This window comes from Cavia porcellus, unplaced genomic scaffold, assembly GCF_034190915.1.
Source record: "Cavia porcellus strain 051 isolate PalLab524CR breed Dunkin Hartley unplaced genomic scaffold, mCavPor4.1 scaffold_11, whole genome shotgun sequence".
NCBI classification, from domain to species: domain Eukaryota; kingdom Metazoa; phylum Chordata; class Mammalia; order Rodentia; family Caviidae; genus Cavia; species Cavia porcellus.
This window is the reverse complement of record NW_026947494.1, coordinates 6,609,577-6,633,033: the sequence shown is the minus strand read 5'-3', so window position 1 is coordinate 6,633,033 and position 23,457 is coordinate 6,609,577. Positions and strand designations below refer to the sequence as shown.

Sequence of the window (23,457 nt, the reverse complement as noted above, 5' to 3'; positions counted from 1 at the left end):
CAGGCTTTTTAAATTTTATTTTTTTGAAATTGGGCATCAAGTTCACGACCTTGCACTTGCCAGACAGTCACTGAGCTGCTGAGTTATATTCCTGGCCCACCTAGAGACATATTTTTACTAGTAATTGTACATTTATCTATATATTTGGAGTGCATCCTAAGTTAAGAATACTAATATAATCATAGTCGAACCTTGGTTCTTCTTGGAAATTATAAATTAAATTTTGAGTTCCTTCACTGGTGCACCCTGTGTGATATAGCCAAATTTCATTGTTTAAGCAAAACCGCAGCATTTTGCTAACATCGTTACACTGCTTTTAAACCCTAAACAAATCACAATCTGGCCAAAGCACTCTGGTCACGTCCCTCACAGGGCCGCCGTGGCCAGCAGTGCTTTTCTCACTCAGCGCATCCCTGCCCTGCATTCAAAGCCAGCCTAGTGGAGGCCCTTCTGGGAGCTCCCTTTGGCCCACTGTGCGCTCCTCCACCTCTGAGAAGCCAGGGTCTCAGCTCCTCGCCGTAGTTGTCCCCTATGATGGTAAAATTATCTGACAGGCACGAACATGCTCTTTTTCTCTTGCTGGACTTCACTTTCATTTGAGTTCTTCTTTATGTCTTCAGCCTGTGACATTTTGCTTTCTACATGCAAGTGGTCAAAAATCATTGTTCATTGATCCAAATATGTATTTTAAATACTTCACATAACAATGGAATTTGCGGTGGTGCCTCACCCTGCTTTATTCATGGATTTAGCAATTTTACTCTCAGTTGTTTTTATGCAACCCTAGAAATTCATAGCACATAATAACTAATCACTATGTATAAGTGATAACTGAAATATATGCATCTATCCTTAGCTTCCCAAGAACTTTTTCTAACTTTTTCTAACTGCCCAACAGCTGACCCTCCAAACAGCCTTTGGGAGATGGACATTATCCAAGTTTTGCAAAAGAAAAAATGTAAGAAGATACGTGTTCCAATTAGATTTACCCCTTGAAGGATTTATTGAAGTCTTTGAAAACATTTCTCAGGAGTGTTATTGCCTACCTGGAGCTTTCTTTATTTCATTCATAAAAGAGGCTGTATTTAATCATAGCGTTTTAAAAAGTGGATTCTGAAATATTTGATAAAAATGATACTTAGGGAAAAAAGCTCAAGTCTTCTTGGGAATTAGGAAAAGGATTATTCCAAAACAAATACATTTTTTGCCACCGTAATGCTTGTAAAAAATACATTATATGAAACGTGTTTTCTGCCCAGTATTTGGGATGCACTTCTCAGTGTGCAGCACTTACAAGGAAAGCCAAGCCTTTAGCAGGGCTGAAGGTCTGTTTCCCTCCTCCAGCTTCAGAGCCCGACCTCCCCTTTTCAGTTCTCCTGACTCTCTAAGGTCTCCCCCACTCAGGTACCTTCCGTGCTGACCTCTGTGACAGTGGCCTGCTTCTGCTAACAGCTATCAAATGGACCACGTCTGCTTCTCTTCTTGATCCCAGTTTAAAAGTCACCCCCTATGTGCTACCTTTCCCAGCTCCGTCCATCTGAGTGTGGAGATGCCCCAGAATTCAAAGACCCTTTGCAGTTGTCTTTTGTGACTGGAAGTTGGTATTTATGCATGTAATTGTTTAACACTTGTTTCCTTATCGAATGCCAGGTTGTTAGAGCTCAGTTAATGGTGTTTGCCATGGCACCACCAGCATTTTCTGTACCTGGTTCAATCAGGCACTCATATGGATGTTTTGAGTGAGCAACTGAAACATAGAGTCCTGTCATTATCGAATATCTTGTGTCGATGTGGCAAAAATTCTTTAATATGATAATAAAGTGATGCAGAGACACTGTGACATTAAAAAGTCAGGTAAAGGGATTGCTACTTAGGTAATCTAGCAAGTACAGGCACAGCACTCAGAGATACAACCCTAAATTTTGATCTGTACATATATGGGAACTAACAGACAGCATAACTGCAAAGTTTAAAATGTACGGGAAGAACTTAGATATTGTTAATGTCATTGGCATGCTAAAAGGAAAGGAGAAATTTTATCTAAGGAACTTCTCAAGCTCATTAGGAAAAACCCTCCAAATAACCAGATTTTAAAATGGGCAGTAAACCTAAACAGGTATTTCTCAAAATCAGACTGACAAATGGCCATCAGCTACATGAAAAGATACTGCGTGTCACTAATGACCAGGGAAATCAGTATCAAAACCACGTGCAATGTCGCCTCACCCCAGTAAGAATGGCTATTAGCAAGATGGCTAAAGACAACAAGAATGGGTAAGGATGTGGAGACAGAGAACCCTTTGACACTGGGAATGTATTTAGTACAGCCATTGTGGGACTCGTGTGCAAGCTTCTCGGGAATTAGAAATGGAAATACTGTGTAACATGCCAGTCTCATTGCTGAGCTGTGTATTCAGAGAACCTGTCCAGGAGACACCTGTGCTCCCTGCACTCCCCATTGGCTGTAGCGCTGTTCTCTGTAGCCAAGGAATGGAAACTACCTGCATCTCTCAAATGATGAATGGATTCAAACCGCGAAGCAGTGGGGAATGAATTCTGTCATTCCCATGTTGTGGGAATATGAATGGAATTGGAAAGTACGGTGTTAAGTGAAATAAGCCAGATACAAAGCGCTGTAAACCACAAGATCTTGCTTCCTAGAGAATGTAAAATCCTGAAATCATGGACTTTGAGAGTAGAATGGTGATCACCAGAGCCATGGTGAGTAGGGAGGGGGAGGGAGAGGGAGCGGTGAATCATTGGGTACCGAGTCAGGGTTAGATAGGAGCAGGAAATTCTGGTGTCCGGGATGACACCACAGCTGCAGGACTGTGCGCAGTGTACACCCTTCGTCCTGGCCACTCAGGAGGCTGACTTGGGAGAACCATGTGTTTCAGGCCATCTTGGGTAATTTAGCGAGATCCTGTCTCAAAATAAATTTCTTTAAAGAGCTGAAGATATGGCAGTGCTGTGCGGTGAGGACCTCTAGTCTACACTAGTAACAATGCCATCTAAGGGCCCGCTGCAGTCTGTGCAAGTCTTCGGTCGCAAGAAGACAGCTACAGCCGTGGCACATTGCAAACGGGGCAATAGCCTCATCAAGGTGAATGGGCGTCCCCTGGAGATGATCGAGCCGCGTACGCTACAGTATAAGTTATTAGAGCCTCTTCTGCTTCTCGGCAAGCAGCGGTTTGCTGGTGTTGACATCCGTGTCTGTTGACATCCGTGTCTGTGTGAAGAGTGGTGGTCATGGGGGTCAGATTTACGCTATCCACAGTCTATCTCCAAAGCCCTGGTGGCCTATTACCAGAAATATGTGAATGAGGCTCCCAAGAAAGAGATCAAAGATATTCTCATCCAGTATGACTGGACCCTGCTTGTAGCTGACCCCCCCCCCCGCTGCGAATCCAAAAAGTTTGGAGGCCCTGGTGCCCGTGCTCATTACCAGAAATCCTACCAATAAGCTCATCATAAGAAACACCACTGACCTTTATAATAAACATGGAATTTTAAGGTTGCAAAAAAAAAGAGCTGAAGATACAGCTCACTATGAAGGCCCTTGTTCAGTCTTAAGTGCCGCAAAATGGATAGAAGCAAGGAATTTAAAATTTTTACTGTAAACAAATAATATGTGTTGGAGACGAAAGTTATGTTTTAGCCTGACTTAGCTATTACAGGTACCCAAGCATCACATCACTCCCTTAGTGTGTGCAATTTTCATGTCTTTATGCAGCAATTAAAAATAAATTCAAATTACATTCAAAAACAGTAACCTTCTAGAAGTAAGATCTGCCTCTAAATATATTTCACTCTAAATTACACTCTCCATAAATGTATTTTCAACATTAAACCTGTGAATTCTGACCAGCATTACTCTTTGAAGTTAGAAACTTTGAGATACCAGAGAAATACATTCAATGGAAAATGAAGTTCTTAACAAATTAAGAGGAATTTTTATCAACTATTGCTAAGTTATAAATGGATATCTTCATAAGGTACTTATGATGCTATGATATAGAATGGGGAATGATTGAATCAAGGTAAAATTTTCATTAAAAATATTCCTCACATAAGTGGAGTGAAGAAAGGTCACATCCATGCTGGCTGCATTCATCAGAAACTCATGGTTTTCCATATGGCCAGTTTAAGAGGCTCACCTTTCAAAAATAATATCGTGATGATTGACTTTTCTTAAAGTCTAATTTACATTAAAGGTAGAGGTCATCAGAACTTTGCCCATGATGAGATATATTTATATGAGCAAATTACATTCATATATACATGGGATTTTTATGGAAGAAGTGTTTGTGTTTGGGTAGAAATTGAAATATTTAAGGGGTGAGTGGAATGTTAAGGGCATGCAGTACTGTCAGTATTATAGGAGGAAGGCGCTGTTATTACAGGCAGATTTTCATTTAAAACAGCTTAAGGTCGTTTCCTCTAACACAGCGGCTTTGTTTCAGGTCTCCGAGGCCATGCTGGGGGAGGCCCATAGCAAAGAGGGAATCTGGAATGTTCCCTTCTTGGGATTTTAATTTTTCCTAGGGGTCATGTTACTTTCATCAGAAACATAAAAGAGAATTGAGACTTATGATTCTCTGCTTTCACAGTGGCATATACTGTGAAAATAGTGCCTTACACAGAGCGATCCCCACAGTTCGGCAAGTGACTGTTTTGTCTGTAAGGAGTCACTCTCTGGTATCACCTGAGGACAGCTACCTGATGTGTCATTACCGGGACAGTCTAAGATCCAAAGTTACTGTCACAGTCAGGTGTGGTCCCAGCTGGAAACGCACCTGCACCAGCGTCCCCTTTTCACCCAGGTGTGCCTTTCCTGGGTATTTTCCAGTAGAAAAACATCCACATAAGCAAATTTGATACCCAGGGAGAGTCCTCTAGCCCAGTGATGGCTGAGCTTTTAGAGATGAGTGCTCACACTACAGCCCAAAACCCACTGATCAATAAATGCCAACACTGCAATTAAACCTGAGTACAAAGGTTTTAGTTTAGAAAAAACAACTCATACATTAACAACTTTTGTCTTAAGAGCATAACAGATTTTTGTCATAGCATCTCAAAAACATGAACACGTCAAACCTGTTTATTTTTTACAGTATTTCTACTGATGAATTCTTAATTTTAATTTGAGTTTTATAATATTAAACAATGAGTGCTTAACAGGAAAAAATACCACAAAAATAAACTTTCACTTTTAATATTTACTGTTTATAGTAAAGCATCAAAATTTGCAATATTGATTAGCTTTTGATGTACAAAGTCTTAAAAAAAGAAACAAACTCGTACATGAACTAAAATGAAAATACCAATATCACTGTACAAAAGAATCTTTACTTCAATTATCACAGCTAAGGCAGACGTCATGTTTAATACATATATATCATTTACACTGACAGGACATGTGTTTTGCTTTCCTGACATTTTTGTGGAACATACTTGACATCTCACTCATCTTGCTGGTTTTTCAGGAAGTTCTTATTATATTACACAATCTGTAGTTAACAGAAATGTAAAATATCAATTAAATAAAATATTAAATTTTTAATATGCATTGCATGTTTAGAATAAATGTCAACATTTCACATGAGCTGTGTACCTGCTTATAAAACCTAAGAGTTAACATCAGAGATAAAACCTATATGAACTACAATGTAAACAGAAAAGTCTGTCACAGAAATAATCTTTGCTTCCACTGTCACACTCAAGGCAATCTTCACACATGAAAACTACATGTTCTCTGGATATGTCTCGCTTACCCTGACAGCACATGCTTAGCTTTTCTTTCCAATGTGAGGTCATTCTTTGTCACTGTCTTCTTTCTACTTCACCTGGAGCTCCCTGCTCTGCTGTATAATGTGCATTTAACATGCTATCAATAAAATAAAATATCAAATATATAGTGAGTGCTTAGAATAGACATCAGTATTTTCACATTAACTGTGTACTTGCTTCCAAAATCTGAGATTACATCAGAAATAAAACCTATGTGAACTTCAGTGAAAATACCAATAGAACTATACAAACAAAAATAATCTTTGCTTGGACTATGAAACCAAAGGCAGTCATCACACATGAAAATTGCACGTTCCATGCACAAATATTGTTTTTCCTCTGCTATAAATGATCTCTTATGAGTTTCAGTCACAGTCCTCTAAGGAAATTTATCTGTAGTATTTTGCATTTGTTATTTTCTTTGTAAACCATCAAACTGCTTATGTCACACATGTTTAGTATTGAATAAAATACAATCTTTGGCCCATGTTTTATGTTTCAAGTGACATCATAGTTGTGCATAACTCATCAGCAATGTCTACTCTGCCTTTGTCTTGTTGCACAAAGTTATCATCTCAGGCTTCCATTTTATCATTGTTTTCCTATTAACATTCCATTGTGGTGCAATGTTGACATCAGCAGTACCTTTTTGTTTTTGAGTGCCGCATACAAGGCCAATGTAAATCTTTCTGAAATCCAAAGATTGTAATATACAATGCTGTGTTTTGAAATTATAACATTTCACTTGTAATTTCTGTTTTTTTCCTGCATACAATTCTTGACCTGGTCAACTTGTGCACTGTTAGCACATATAACGTGAATCAGAAACTGGTAAACCAAATGCCCAATGACACATTCAGATTAATTTGAGAGATGAAAACAAGTCTGTTCATAATACCATCTAATTTATTCCTGTATGAATAAGGATTTGTGGCTAGTTACAGGATAAATCCCTAAATTGAAATCATGAGTCTTTGCATCTACAAAGAAGTACATTTTCTTTTTTTGACACAACATCTCATTATGCAGTTCAGGCTGGCCTTTACTTCACTATGTAGCTGAGGCTGACCTCAAACTCATAGAGATCCTTTTGTCTCCAGCCTTCCCAGTGCTGGGATTACAGGCATGTAGTACCATGCCTGGTTAGGAAATAAATTTTTATGTCGTATTTTGATTCATCACTTTTCCATAAGTCTTTTACATTCTTGTGATTACCTTGAGAAATCCCTACTAAGTATATCAGACTTGTGAATGCTTTCAGTTCTGCCAGTGAGGTGCCATAATAGATACATTTTTTAATATGGCTATTGGTGCGTGCAAAAATTTTTATCTGTATTTTAGCCTTTGTGTGTTTCACAACATCTTAAAGCATTTCATCTGTTACAATTTCTAACTTTAAATGGCAGTGCTGGCATTCTGTCCAATGCATTTCACCCCTGCCAAGAACTTCACTGTATTTTTGGATCTAGTACTAACACTGGGTCATTCCATTACGTTGCATGACCATTTTGCAACATTTCAACTACTTAAATATGTACTCACATTGCTGTTTTCTTCATCATCTGGATCAAGGCGGTCTGCATTCCCTGTGTCTGTATCAGTCAATTGTTGCTTCGTTTCACTGACACAGGAACTTTGGCGCACATGGCCAGAGTTATCATCATCATCATCATTGTCATCATTGTCATCGTCTTCACCATACACCCTCATCATTCTTCTGTTTTGAAGACATGCATTTTACCACAATAGGTCATCTTCATCATCCATATATGGTAAATCTGCTGATTCACTTTCAACTTCTACCAAAACTTGCAAATCTGGTTTTTCATGTGCCATTGTGTACTGAATTGGCCTACTACCAGAAAAATCAAAAGAAAACTTTAAAAAACATCCTAGAATGATATGGGTATGATTACACCCCCTCTGATTCTCAGATAAACATACACCAAATTGGTTAGAGAGAGCATATTGTCAGTGAAAATCCTGGTTGGACACTTTTACACATGTGCACACACTTTACCTTGTACACATGCGAAGATTGCTTCCTATATCCCTCAAAAAAGATATTGAGACATAGTCAACTACTATTACACTAAAATAAAAATTTACAGTGGAAAAGTAAGGGAGGTGTTTGTGGAACCCAGAGTTACACTCCTCAAGAAAAGGAAAACAATGCATATGTCCACCATAGTTTCACCACCGCAATTGTGGCTTTTACAGATTGTACACTTCTCACACTCTTACACATTCACTGGTTACAATAGTTTATTTTCGCATCACATACCACTGCATACATGATTCTATTAAATCACTTATGTATGTCAGAACTTCCAAGTTTTGATGATGTTTTATAAATAGAAATTAAATGTTAGTCCCTGAAATCAATTTTTTATTGAAATTATGTATCCAAATTTCAAAAGCTAGAGAATCTTAAAATCTGATCTTCACACTCCCTGTTATAAAACTCTCTATGAAGCATATTGTATCTGAATTTAAGAAAAAGGGGAATAAGAAACCATACTTATATTCCTTGTTCTTAATCCTAACATTATGAGTTTATTTGTGTTGATGGAAGTTTGAGAATTTCAGATTTTAATATATGTATGTATTTTTTGAGATGAGAAAAGGCAGTTTATTAAAATAGATTTCAGATGGGTCTCAAGTAGGAAAATAAAGTGGCATAATAGAAAAGGCTAAGGAAACTCCTCTATAATTTTTAAGTGAGGAAGATGTTTCCAAATATGGAACACAAAATCTAGATGCTATAAAAGGAAATATTTGCAACCTTTAACCCATGGAATTTTATAACAATAGTATCCTATGGAAAAAGATTTGATGACAGAGACCACATTACTCAAAGAGGGCTACATTTTATTTAAAAAATGGGTGATTTCATTTGCCATGTGAAAAGCCAGTCACACGTGAGAAAAAGCAAATAGGGACTGGATATGGGGAGAAGGGTACACAACCAGAAAGACAAATGGCAGACAAGTAAGTGCCCCCACACATGCCGTGCTCTGCCCTCACTCAGAGCTTCGGGAAATGAAAGCAGACCGCTAACAAATTCTCTTCTCCTTTCTACTACAAAGAGACACATCAAAATATTTGACAATGAAAGAATTAAGAGAAGCATGCCCACCGTGATACTTGGTGCAAAATTAGTAATACTCAAACTTCCTAACTCATCAGTTCAGGATTTTATCATGTATCACCCGTATTCCAAGATAAGCTATTGCTGCCTTGCTTTTAAAGTAGGAATTCAAATAAGTATTGTTTTGTCCATAAAATGGAGACTGTATAACCAACAAATGGAATAAAGACTATCTTTATTGATGATGATAGTGTGCTGATATATAATTAGGTGCGAACAGCAGAACATAATGCCAAACATATAAGTACATGTATGCACATTATGACATATTATCTGTGCTGTGTCATATAATCACATCTGAACAATAATTGAAAAGTTACATTGTGCATGTAAAAATGTACATAAAAGAGACATGCAGCCTTGTATATATAGAGAGTAATATCTTCAGAACATTTAGGTCAACAAGAACTGTACCTATCCCTGAGGAAGAAAGGCTTTTACTTTGCCCTTTATATAACTGTCTTGTTTGAAATTTGACCAGAAAAATAAGTGGATGCACATGGCCCCTATCAGAGTTCTGAGGTTGTAGGGAAATCACCTTTCTTAATAAGTTTCATGCTAGCTCAGCTCTACTACTGGAAAACAGCCTTTTTTCAGCATTTATGTTTGATTCCTTTAGATAGCTAATAAATGGTAGCAATATAATAATTTAATAAATGATAGTCTTGAAACTCTCTCTTTCTCTCGGTTTTTATCTCCCTTAGATGTGTAAGAGTGATATAGATCTCTACTACAGTTTCTTCATCTTAAAATAAGTATAAAACGTAGTTTTGAACTGAAATGCTGTATTTATAAGTTTGTTTGGGGGGTTAAATGGCCTGAGTTCCTAGACCAGTGCTTTATGTGTGGTTAACATATTAATGTGTTCACTGTGACTTTTACATTATTAAGTTATTTATGCTACCTTCCCATGCTACTGTGCATCAGTTAGTGTGACCCTCGTCTTCCTCCTGGTGAGCTGATAGCTCTGTGGTGGTTTCCCTCCTGTGGTCAGCATCCCACCCCTAAGAAGACACCATCAGTGCTTCCTCCCGGGCATGACCTCCTGGTTTTCATGTCTGTTTCCCACGGCCTGGTGTGCTGGCCCCTTCAGAAGGTTTCCAGATGTTCACTCTCTCTTTGTCTGTGATGTCTCCTGTGTATTTTGGGCTCTCTCTCAGTAATCAACTTCTTCCTCTCCCCCTGTGACTCTGTTTGTGAGGTAGGGGCCAACGTCTTTTACATAGCATTGTCCATCTTGTATATAAAATAATCACTGTGTAACAGTTCTGATATAATACTCTAGATGTAGCTGAATGAATCTACAATTAAATTAAAATGTAAATACATGTTTAAGTTCCCGTGCTCGAAGTGAAGGTGTCCATATTATAATTAATTAAAGCCAACTACATGTTCAATGTACTTTGTAGCACTTTTTCAGATTTTCTATGTCTTGGTTAACTCATCAATAAAGTGCTGGTGATAGTTACGATGGTGCTGCTGGCAGGGAAAATAAAATAAAAACACTAATATCCGTCTATCACAGTTATACATCTGGATAATATCGGAGTTAGTTTCATCTGCAAAACTTCAACAAATTTTACCTGTTACTTATGGGTGTGGTGGGGGTGATGGTGATGACAGCTATGATTTTTGAGCTTTGCAAAATTGATCCGAGTTTCATTCACGTCACCTAAGTGTTCCTGCCAGCACACTTAGTTCTCTGACCTGTATGTTAAGAACAATGTAGATAATTCAATCAAAACAAGAAGTGGACTGTTAACTAGACACCGGCGTGTGCAGAGAGCTAAATGAGCATCACTAGTGATAAGAGCTGTGGCACGAGGGCCAGGCTGGCCCTGGCTTGCATGTCACTCATGGTTAAAGCTGCCTCTCTTGACCCTTTGCCGTGTGTTTCCAGCACCTGCATCGGGGCCCAGGACCCTTACTGTGGCTGGGACGTCGTGATGAACAAGTGCACCAGCCTGGAGGAGAGCCTCAGCATGACGCAGTGGGAGCAGAGCCTCTCCACCTGCCCGGTACGCCCCTCTCTGCCCTGCCCAGGTTCCGGAAATGCCACTGCCAGGAGCCAGGTCCTCCTGACCACTGCACTGCCACACCCCACAGCTTTCCCCCAGAGCCTTGCAAATCTAGGCTGCCTTTTTGAAACTCTTAACACTTAGCTTGTCCAAGGGCCACCCAGGACGCTGTCACACACCCTGTGTCTGCTTGCACTGTTTTAAAACCACTGCACATTTGATCTTGGAATACAGTGCCTTGTGACCTACGCTTGGAGTTTTTCTCTGCAGAGTTAGTGTGAACTCCTCAGCCCTTTTAGCACTAATAAAATGAAAACTCCTCACCCATACATCCCCCTTGAGTGCCATAGCTGATATAAAGAAAGACTCGAAAGGGTAAATAGAAGGATATTAGTTTGACCCCATGTGGGGCAGACTCACAGACCCTGCTGGAGACCACAGACAGGCTTAGGGGAAACAGCCTGAGTGCTTTCCCACGGTGAACCCGGAGGGTTGAGCAGAAACCCGCCCGAACTTAGAGCCTGACCCCAAATCCAAACAAAGCAAGCTCTAGTTTCCTTTATCTATTTATTTGGGTCCTCATTTTTTAACCACCTTCTGTCTGCCTATGAGCTCCTCATCCAGTGATCCCCAGTTCTTCCATCTGTCCTTGTAGCATGAGAACAACAGCTAGGAACTTGCATGTATCTGAAAGGTTTCAAAGTCACCTAAACACAGTGGCGATCTCCACAGGGCAGTGTGGACATAGCTCTGCAGGGCGGGTGGGAAGAGAAGCTGCACATCCTCGAATGAAGCCCTTGCCTTTCCCCCAAAACTTAGAATTGCCTGAGACATCTGAGCTGCGTTTTCTCTTGAGGAACCTGCCCTCTCCTTGATCTGAACTACATGATCATGAAGCTTGTTCTTGGACCGGAAGTTGGGAAAGCAGGCAGGCTGAAGAGAGGAAGGCAGGAGCTGGGAAGAGCAGGGTCTTTTCACAGAGCAGGCACGGTGGGTGGGAGAGGTCTTCCTTCCTATGAAGGGGCCTCTGTTGTGTAGACACCCGCACTTCAGCCTCCAAAGGCTTCCCAATGCAGTGACTGTCAGTATCTCTGATTATGTAACTCTGGGTCTTTACTTCTAGAAGGGAAATTTTTTGCCATGTCTCTTGGAAATACCTAGAAAACTTCTGCTGTATTTGCTAACTCACTTCTTATGTGTGAGCATTTTCACTGTGCAAAGTTGTCGCTTTGCAGAAAATAAAACACAATGTGTAAGATGTAAACATGGCTCCAAATACAGATAGCATCTTTAGAAGAATGAGTATATCTTCCTACAGATGGACTTGTAATTTTAGTGGTAAAAAATTGTTCTTAAGGCATGAGATCATTAATCCCAGACACCCGGTGTTGTATGAGGGAATATCTAAGATATGCTAATGACTTTAAGGGAAATTTACACTCATCCACTTGGCAAAAGATAGAGCCTTATCTTGTGTCTTTCTAGAGTAAAAAAGAAAAGCGAGGGATCTAATGTTTAGAAGTGACTAGAGAGTTGTTCCAGATTAAAAGAGGGCAGCTTCTATTAAAGCCAGAAGCAGTATGGATTTGCCCTGGTACTTCAAAAGCAGAGCTGAGAGGTGGCTTCTCTGTGTGTCTGGCACTCATAGCAAAGTCTGTTTCCTTTGATAGAAGGTGATTTCATTACACAGAGCTCTTTCTCTCTCTTCTCACCTGATGGATGTGTCCAAATATCAACATAGTATTTATCAAGTAAGACTGTGTGAAGAAGTCCACAGTAAATATTGAACCACCCTATTCAGGGCAAACAAACAAAAAACATACTTTTCTAATTTATATGCACTCCCACCTAGGAAATTAGAAATGATATATTATTAAAATTACTATTATAAGGAGGAAAATAAAATATTGTTGCCATTATTACTAATAATAGCAATGCTAGTGGTAGTAATAGTAGTGATAAAATTGCTACTATTTTGTTAGATAGCGTTTTATAAAAATCTCTTAGATGAGCTAGCTGAGAATTACTGGCACTAATGTAAAAGAGTCTTAGATATTTTAAATAATAATTTTAAAATGTAATTTACTTCCATGTTAATCTTGAAGTTTTGCGGAAATGCATTCTATCCATAACTGTGCTGTAGATTTTATGCTTTCCTGAGACTTTGAGTTGGAGAGGGGACTCCCAAAGAAACCTTCCTGGAGATTTAAAGTTTATTTTCCAATAGGAAATCCCTATTTTTAAATATTACTTATACCATGTTTAAAATTGATGAGTTCCTACAGTCCAGGACAGTAGTTCAGTGGCATATTGAACAACATTTTACTGGCTTATAAAATAGTAATTGAGAACATTACTCTCAGTTTAAAAGATTTGAAATACATGAGCAAGATCTAAATTGGCGTATGTAGACCAGTGAGAGTAATATATATGCCCTGCATAACTTGTAATGTGAACACTATTTAACAAGTATGGTGTAGTCTTAAGAGTCTGTTTGGGTTTTATTTATGCATGAATGCTATTCAAATCCTTTAGAGATACAGGATTACTGGTTTACCACACTGTATGATGAGTCCCTGATCCAAAATATATCTAACATTGGTGAGCAGAATGCCTAGACCAAATAAATAGCTGAAGTCTCCCAGTGTCAGGAATCCTCTCAGACTTCTGCATAATGAGCATCTTTGGGTGAAAGGAGAATTTGTCCGTAAACAAATTCAAAGCCTTCACTTACATGGCAACCTCATAGCTGGAACCTAAGGGGGTTTCCTGGAAGCTCACTAGGAAAGGAGCCAGGATTTAAACCCTGAGTGTTTGACTTCCTGTCTTCTGCAGGATAATGCTATTGTCACTTCCCAGTGTCCCTCCAAGCAGTGGCTGATAAGTGGATGGTTGACCCAGTGTGTCACTCTGCACATTATGCTCAGAGAGCAGAAAAGATAATATTTCTGCATTTCATGGTGAAGTTAACCATCTAGAAAGAAAAAGAAACTAAGGAGAAATTTTGCCTCGACCATTGTGCTCCCCGGGAGACTCCCCAGGAGTCAGCTCACTGGATGTTCATTATTGCTTCCATTTTGTTGCTGAGAGAGCTGGGGCTCAGAAGCACAAGTTTGTTCCCATTTACCCATCCTATCCAAGGCCAGAGGGCACTCTAGCTGAGTCTTAGAGCCGCCGTCTTTCCTTGTAGCTCATTTGTAGAGCTAGGCTTTGGGATGACATCAAATGAATATAGCATGAAAAAAAGGCTTTCTGAGGACTACATCCAGTGTTCTGTTTTGTAGCAGTCTCTGGCAGGAAGTATAAGAAACTTGGAAAATAGATTTCTGTTAATTCTGAAAAATAAGTCCAAATATAAAATATAGTATTTCAATTTATTCATAAGAATAATGCTTAGAGTACAGTTAGAAAATACGGGTGTGTTCTAGGGGCTTTTGCATTCAGCTGTGTGTCTAAAACTTTGGTCGGTTGACAGTTAGCTACCTGAACAGGAATGAATCAAGGGTTATGAATTATGCTTGTGAACCAAGATTGGAGCTCCCTTAGGTAGCCCTGAGCAATTATTCACTATTTCCTAGATGGAGGGAAATTAGCCATTAAACAATTAGGGGTTAAATTATATGGTTCTCACTTCTTTGAGATTCTCAGATAGAAGGACCTAAAGAATCACCTTGTTGAGATCCTGATTCTTAGGTCTTTTACAACAAAGTCACTTAAAGAAAATTGCACATCCCATCTAGACTCAAAATGAAACATAATTACTTGGACATGATAGAAACTCAAGAAGTTAATGTGCATGAATAACGGTCCTTGGCATGTATGCCACTGATAAAATCCTTTACTGTGTATTAATATTTAATAGTGTAAAGCACATACTCCAAACAGATGGTCACTTGGCAGTAATCTGGAAGAAAATGCAAATGTAGGAAGTCTATTCTGAATTTCTTATTTCCTCCTCGTTTTCCCTTCGTGCTGGGCATTGACCCTAAGGCCAATGTGTGCTACATAAGCGCTCTATCACTGCTCTATAATCCCAGTGCATGGAACTTTATTTCTGATGTCTGTTTAAGGAAAGCTTAGAAACTGTAAGAATAAAAAAGCAAAGCCACATAGCTTACTCCACAATTCATAGTCCTGTTTTCTAGGCAGTCTCAAAGTAATATATTCAGGGTCAAAACAAGCACACGGCTAAATGAAGTCCAGAGCCCTCTCCCATGATGCCAAGCTTCTCAGGACTGCATGTTCATTCTGCCCCAAACAGAATGAAACCAGCTGCCATGCTGGGTTGAAGACACCCTGCAAAGTCTGCAGCTGCCCCAGCCTGGCCGAGCTGAAGCCACCTTCTTGTTTGCAGTGGCTTCCTGCTCCCATGAGTCATGTGCCAGTGCCGCTCTTTCTCTCCAGTGTTATATGACTATTTCTGGTCTATTTTATCTGCCTCATCCCTCTTCCTCACTATCACTTACACCCAATTCTTCCTTCCCCTCTTCTTGTGTGTCATTCTTATTAGCTCATCATTTTCCCAAGCATGTAACTGACAAGGGAATATTGATAACATCTCTTTATCTCAAGCCCCCTTATCTCAGACCACACCAAAGGAAAAAGCAAAGAATTCCAATGCAAAGGAGGAGGATGGGGTTTTATTGTCCCCAGGGACATCTAGCAGTGCCTGGAGATGTTTTGAGTTGTCTAGACTGGGAATTATGTGCTCTAGGCATCTAGTGAGCAGTGACATGGGTGTCACTACACAGCCTACAATGCATAGGGTGGTTCCCATGGAAGAGAATTGTCTCTGCCAAATATCAGTAGCACCAAGATTGAAAAACCCTGAGCAGTAAAGCAAAACAGGAAGACTGCCATTTCAAACTGCATCTTTCCCAATGCTAGTTGTGTAATCTTTGGGACATAATAAAGTTGCATTCAATCTTAGTTTGCTTCTCAGTTAACACAGTACTAGTGTACCTATAAGAATTGAATTTCTGGTGCTTAGGACCTTGAGGGGGCTATTGTCATCCTGAGGTTCATTTAAAGAAAGTGTTTTTGGGGCTGATTCTGCTGTCTTATTGATTCCCTGGACTCACAAAATGCAACAGAGGTATCAAATGTTGTATCTTCACATCCCAGAATCCGAACCTGAAGAATAACAGGGAAAGGGGAATTTTGCCTTATCTGAGGAAAGAAATATCTGGAGTCCTCTTGCATTTTGTTAGCCAGAATTGGGTCACTTTTCTACCCCTAGACCCAGCATGGCCCAAAGAGGAGAGTGCTGTGAGTGGCTAAGACTGTTTGGGAGTCACCACTGGTCTTTGGCTATCCTGCTCAAGGGGCAGAGACTCCTATTGTATGTATCTGGGAATGGGGAGGAAAAAGCCCATAGTGAGCACAATGCCCTGCTGATCCATGCTTCCTCTGTAACAGCCCATCCACCCCTCACTGGTGGGTATTACAGAACCTGAGGTCTTCTGATTACTTCCAAGAGATTTCGTGTATGGAAGCGCACACCCTAGAGCTTTGGTGATCTCCTTGCCTGTCTTCATCTGTGGGTCACCGTTACATTGTGTTTCCTCCTGGCTTTGTGATCACCCTTTCAGACCACAGGGTTCCCCGTAGAGGACCTGCTTAACAGTGGTGTCATACAGCACACAGGCATTTGGATGTAAGAACATAAAGTATTTGGTAGTATCCACCTAGTTAAATGGAGAAAGCAACAGTGGACACCTCGTGTACACAGGACCCCTTTGCACAGGGAAAGAGGAAGTAGTTCAGTGGATGGAAGATGAGTGTGGGAAATCTCAAATGCTAGGGCTTTTGATTCTGTGACAAGAGACTCTGCCAAGGGGGTGGTTCCGGTCACCTTGTCAGGCAGGGACCGGTGTGCCAAGAAGTCACTGTGCTCTCCAGGGAACCCCCGGTCAGAGAGGGTGAGGCACAGGGGTTATGGGACCTAGGACATAGAGACCCCCACTCTCCAGGGAACCACCTGTGAATGTTAACATCCTCTCTGGATTGCTCTCTGATGAGCCACCTCCATTCCTTCCCCCTGGCTGCAGCTCTTGTAGAAGTCGCCAGGTGTGTGGAGCTCGCAGTTTCACCTGCCTTAGTGAGAAGGCAGCATTAGTGTTGGTGAGACAGGAGGAAGAGCAGAGTCATAACCGTAGCAGTTGGGGCTGACCCGTGTCCTTATTGGGACACTCACTAGAGTCATGATTGCGTGCCAGCCCCTCCCCCCGGCACAGGGACCCTCACTCAGAGGGAAGTCATGCAGAAATCCGTAGGATTTGCAGGACACCTTGGGGCGCTCCAGCTGCTCAGCAGGCACCAGGACTCCTGTGAATCAAATGCTGTCAGTTGACGTGATATTAGAACCAGACCTACTTTAAATAACTACTTGACCAATATTTCATTTTTTAAAAATATATTTAAACATGCAACATAATTCTACATCTATAATTTTTCTCTGAAGTCTGTGAATGTCTAACATTTAGGGATGATTCTGCCAAAACCTGATTGCAAAGTTCCTAGTAACCTTCCCTCGTTCCCTTCCATTCCCCTTTCTCTACCACCGACCTCTGCTGTGCTGTTCTAAAGTACTTCTTCACAGCTCCCTTTCTAGGCAATTTTTTAAATATTCTAAGGGGGGTTCTGATGGCCTCATGTGCAGTCTTTCACTTTCAGTCCATTTTAGCTGCTGTGTTAACCCTTTCTCATACCTTCCTCCCTCTGCTTCCTAGACCAGGAATCTCACTGTTGATGGACGCTTTGGCCCCTGGTCACCGTGGACGCCTTGCACGCACACAGATGGCAGTGCCGTGGGATCCTGCCTCTGTCGGTCCCGCTCCTGTGACAGCCCTGCCCCACAGTGTGGTGGCTGGCAGTGCGAGGGCCCCAGCATGGAGATCGCCAACTGCTCCAGGTGGGTCCCCAGAACACCACAGTGCACATTCATGTGCCGGGCTCAGGGTGCCCAGGGATTCAGGACGTCATTCCTAACATCTGCCTTCCCTGTTGTTATCAGAAGTGGCAAAGAAAGACAAGGCCCCTCGGCCCTGAAATATTACAGGATCTATGGAAGGAACTGTGAAACCACAAATGAGATAATAACTCTAAACCTGCTCATATGTTCCTCATTAGATTACAGCAGTACTGCTAATTTATGCAAAACGATTGCCTTGTTGGAGGGAAATGTCCACATTACTTAGGAATCTCTTTCTGGAGTTTGTATAAAGTCATCACTGCCATCTTTGTTGGAAACCAGAAGAAGCCAAGTCTTGCCAGGAGAGCTCTGCTGTGCTCTGCAGTGTATCAGAATTGGAGACCCTGCTCAGCTGGAGTTGGGGGACCAGCAGAGGTTACAAGCCAGGTGACCCACCGAAGGAGTTTCCTGCAGCTTCTGCCTGTCATGCTCGTTTGATTTTTAGGTGGTTTTTGTTTCATTTTGTTTTAAACAACTATACTGGATTTATCTTTCCAGCCCCTGACCTAGCCACAAGCATCACAGCACTCAGACTGCAGGCTCCCTCCTCTCTCGTTTAGTAACTTAGAGTATTTTAAAAAGCATAGCTTCCTTTCCTGAGCCTAATTAAAATGAACCAGCCACCAAAACAGTCATCTATGAAGTCAGTGATTGGGAGGCAAAAATCACACTGATGCTCCACTCTGGGAGCCCAAGGCAGGGGTGGCCTCATGCCCAAGAATTGTCCGCAGTTCGGACTGGGAGCTCCACAGAGCCGAAAGGAGCCAATGAGGGCTACAGAGATGCAGCTGCTTTGTCTGACAGAAGACAAGAGCAAAAGGATTCGCGCGGAGTGTGCTTTCTGTGCAACAGGGGCCTCCGCGGGTGTGGGCAGAGTCTCATTATTAGAAAACAACAATAAATAGCTGATATTTGGTATATTATTTAAGTACAAAGGACACAGCAAGTGCATTACTGTGACTTGTTTGTTGTCTGATCCACATTTCTTGCTCTAGTTATGAGGCCCATTCTGTAGACAACCTTGCAGTACAACCAAGGATTATTATGAAATTAGAGATCTAATAACTGAACCGAGATTAGTAGTGCTCTAAATGCACAAGAGAATTGCTTCATACTGACTTAATTCTTAGAATGCAGCTCATGGTAGGTGATTACTGGATGCTGCTTTTTCTTTGCCATCTATCTCGTCTACCTCTGTGAAATACTTAAAAGTATGTAAACCCAGGTCCATACAGTTAGCACGTGCACACACACACACACACACACACACACACATTTGTACTTGATTACTCCCTCACTATATGCCACTTTTGTACCTTTTTTTGCTTACAGTCCTGGTAAAACATATTATGCACATTGTAAGTTGGCTATATCATAAAATTTTATGTTTTTAAAAGCTTTCAAAAATTAAGAATTTCCAAGCAATTTTGAAAGCAGCATTTTTCCTGTATTATTTAATAACTTTAGTCCTCAGTTAATTCTTTTCATTACTTGGATAATCTGTAATAGAAGGGTATGAGAAACTGGCAGATTACTTTTATGAGAAACACGGGGGATCTCTTACTTTGATGAAACTGTCATAATTTTATTATGCTATGCATAAAGGCTGTCACCGTATATTTTATTTACAGCACTAAGTTATGGTAATAAAATGGTGAAATATGAAATATACTAAGAATTTTCTCAGAAGTATTTTTATTTCAGATTATTTTAAAGTTTTCTACTCAGCTTACTTATAACCGTATCTTCCGTGACGTTGTGGATTTTAAGTGAGACTTATCATACATTGATGTTTTTCAAGTAAAATGTGAAGAATCTTGTGGGTGCAAATACTACGTACCCATGGGAATGCATATGTGATAGCAGAAGAAGAAGAATGTTCCCTGTGTGGCAGGCCATCTCCGTGGGAACTTAACAGTCTCCTCTTTATAGAATATTTTAACACCTAAAATTCTAAAATATCAAGAATTTATTTTTAATAGCCAGAAATACTGCTAAGGAAGATATTTAAATTATAACCAGTCTGAATACAGACTGGAAAAAAATGCTTTTCCTCTAGCTGTCAATAGTGGTTTCTTTTATAAATAAATACTGTAAAGTTTGTTTATTTTCTTTTTATTTTACACTCATTTATCTACATTATTATGTTTCTGTAATAACATACATATAGATTTATAGAATTTATACTCTTTATTTGTAGTCTTAGTAATGTTGGACAGTTCTTAAGAAAATAGCCAAGAATCTGAATTTCCATAGTCCGTTCCCTTTAAACAAAGTTTGTTTTTAAGCTGGAACATGACAGAGCTCCTCATCAAAATGAGTGCTATCAGGAGAGCTGCTGCTGTTAGTGGCTTTGAAAGCCTGCTGTGTGTAACACTAGGTGGTGATTTTGTTCAGAGGTGTACTTTGCATAGATCATAATGGATATAATACAAGTCAAATAAACCCACAAACTCTAGAGGCTTAGAGATTCATTTCTAAATGCTTTTTGCAAAATAGTATTATTCTGTAGTGGTTTAGCATTTTCATAACAAAAATATTTTGAGTGTGTGATTATAGCACATTTTAAATGATTTACAGTACACATCAAATTGCATTCTCAAATTTCCTGTCTTGACTTTAAAATCAAAAGAAAGAAAGAAAGAAAAGAGGATGGGTGTGGGGATTCTCTGTAATTAAAGTGAGGTCAACAGTGGCCCGGTCTGTTGTGTGCCAAAGCTGGTGTTTCAGTCAGAGGCTCCACCCAGGGTCCTGTGCATTTGCATTGGGTCCACACAGGACTTATACTCCAAACCAGTGTCACAGCGAAATCCTCTTGCTTCTCTCCACCAGGAATGGAGGCTGGACCCCCTGGACCTCCTGGTCACCCTGCAGCACAACATGTGGCATTGGCTTCCAGGTGCGGCAGCGGTCCTGCAGCAACCCCACGCCGAGGCACGGGGGCCGCGTGTGCGTGGGCCAGAACCGCGAGGAAAGGTATGTGCCCGCTGGCCACCTGCGTTAGCTCCTCAGGCTTTTATCCTAGTGTGGTCAGCTGTGGTTTTGTATCTAGGTTCCTTGTCCATGGCATCTCTTTTGACTCAGTGGAATCCTCTTCTTTTTAACACCACCACTCCTGGGTGGAGTCCACTGTTGATTGTCTCAGCTGGGCAATTCCAAGGTACCAGGAACCAGGGACTGCAGGCGCCTCTGTGCTAGGCTCTTGAAGACAGTGAGTCTGCTAGAGAAGGATTATCCTTGCGATTTTGGCTTCATAGCACCAGAAGCTACACTTTGCTGGAAGGCTGGAAAGGTCAAGTCTGGGTGCTGCTGGGCAGGAAGGGTAAGGATTCCATCAGTACTAAACGGCACGAGTGGCGTGCAGGCGAGGATGGTCTCAGTGCCTGGTGAGGCTTAGGTCCACACTGGGCTCCCCCCTGCAGCGGCAGTGTAGACCACAGAGCCTTCCCATGTGGGTTTAACCTTTCAGCAGATCACAGCCACATTCCTGGTAGTCTTAGACCTAACAATCTATTTCTTTGTATAGAACCAAACATCTGGTTTGGGCCTCAGAATCTGCACATGCGATCACTGACTTTCTTGGCTGGTTAGTTTACACTGTGGGGGGGAAAATCCAAGGAGGTGTATTTCCACAAAGCTTTCAGAATTCAATGTCTGCCTTACTGACATCGACTTACTGAATGGCGTTCACTGCTCTTTAACAGAAAGGTTGTAGATTTGTTTGGCGATGAGTTTAAAAGAGTCTTTTCTAAAAATGCCATATGCAGTTCTTTGTGATGCTGGTGGCACCTACAATACACCAACAAAACCAACAAGTTTATTGTTCAGATAGTTTACTAGTGGGTATTTATTACAACCTGAAATCAACCAGGCTGAGCATTTCCTTTCTTTTCTTCACTGTGTTTCTCATTTCCCTGTTAAGACTTTATTCCTTTCAATGACTAGGGAAAGGAAGATGGTTTTTACATGCAGAGTTTGTCGTGTTGAAGTGGTCCCCTGGGACAGCCTTATTCGGGCTGTCATTTCCCATCTCACACCGTTTGATAAGTGGGAAGCCAATTAGAGAAGAACTATCTCCTTGCCGTTTCCAAGCCATGCAAGATTTAAAATCGGTCAGAAGTTTTTAAATGCTGAAAGCTGTCATGCAGCCCACTTGGGCTGAATCACTTGGGCACTGTCACAAGCCTGACAGGTGTCACCCTGTCTCCCAGCCTGAGCACAAGGGAGGAGCTGCTCAGCTGAAGTGCACACCCACGCTCTGTGTCCACGCAGGCTTGTACACTGCCAGAAAGAGATTTGGAGAAAAGATGGCTATTGCATTTGGAGAATTTTTATACCTGCAATGTTCCTTATTTACAGAGGACAAGTTTATGTATGTGTTAATGGAGGAAATTTGGAGTAAAACAGGATGAACGCTAAGAATGAGGACCGTATAAAATTCTATATTGATGCCTCTACTCAGTTACCTTTTGAAGGTTTACCAACAGGTTTACCAAAACCTTCACTTTACCAGAACTTGGTTTTCAAAAGAAAAAGCATTTTACATCCCTTGCTATGCTTATGGGAAGACTTTCCACTTAAGTCATACGAAAGAAAAACCCTCTTGATTCTGACAGTGAGCATAGTTGAGAATTAAATGAAACCTTGATAGGAAATGGTTAAGCACATCCTGGTTATTGAAATGTCATCAGACCTAAAGAAGTTCTGTGTGATCGCAAGGGAATGAAATGATTCTCCAACACCATCCCTGAGTTCATGCTAGAATTATAGTTAACGACTTCATCTGGGAAAATGGGATAATTCAGTGGGAGCTTATTTGCAAGAAAAATCTCAAAATTTCACATTATACTTCTCCCCCGAAATAAGAGACTGTCTCATTTAATTTGCATATGTATTTTCCAAAGCATGACACTACTTCTCTTTTTTAACATTTCCTTGAAAACAATTTTCTTCAGTAACAAGGATTGAGTAGAAATGCCCACTCTCCTTGGGCTCTGAGCAAGGTGGCAGGAAGAACTGGCCGGCGGTGTCAGTATCCTCCAGGTGCAAATCTGATGATCTGGCTCGTTTTTTCCCCTGCTGTGTAACGGAAGCTCCACAGTCTGGAGCAGTGTGCTTTTACTGTCTTACCGTCTTCATGGTCACATGTCCTGTGGGGCCACTGACGCCTCTGCTCAGGACTCAGCAGATAGCAGTCAAGGCTGCAGCTGGTCGCATCTGGTGCTGGTCAGGGAAAGATCTCTTCCAAGGTCACATGGTTGCTGTCAGCATTTGGAGTGACCGTATTAAGCAATTGAAACCAAGATTTCATGATTTTTAGCCAGGCATTTTGCCAGTTTCTTGTCAAATATTCCATGTTCTGTGACTTAGAAATCACTTCTTGGCCGTGCCCACACCTAGTAGGAGGAGTTTACACAGGATGTGGATACCAGGGGTGTACATCAATGGGGTCACACTACAGTCCTGTCTGTCACTGATGATTCTGTGTTTCCTAGTCACTCGTGTCTCCCACAAGCAAAATCCCT

At 40.9% G+C, this 23,457-nt stretch overlaps 1 protein-coding gene and 1 pseudogene across 3 annotated transcripts in view; both read left to right on the top strand.

Annotated features, from left to right (window-relative positions):
- The window catches only part of Sema5a (semaphorin 5A), a 455,270-nt gene that overhangs the window by 365,051 nt on the left and 66,762 nt on the right, over positions 1-23,457 (top strand). For all 3 annotated transcript variants that reach the window (XM_003466703.5, XM_063257960.1, XM_063257961.1), the window contains 3 exons: positions 10,842-10,959; positions 17,691-17,872; positions 20,765-20,908. In XM_003466703.5, coding sequence (XP_003466751.1) covers positions 10,842-10,959; positions 17,691-17,872; positions 20,765-20,908 — 444 coding nt within the window. The remainder of the gene's footprint in view (positions 1-10,841; positions 10,960-17,690; positions 17,873-20,764; positions 20,909-23,457) is intronic.
- Positions 2,947-3,528, top strand: LOC101787703 (small ribosomal subunit protein uS9-like; annotated as a pseudogene).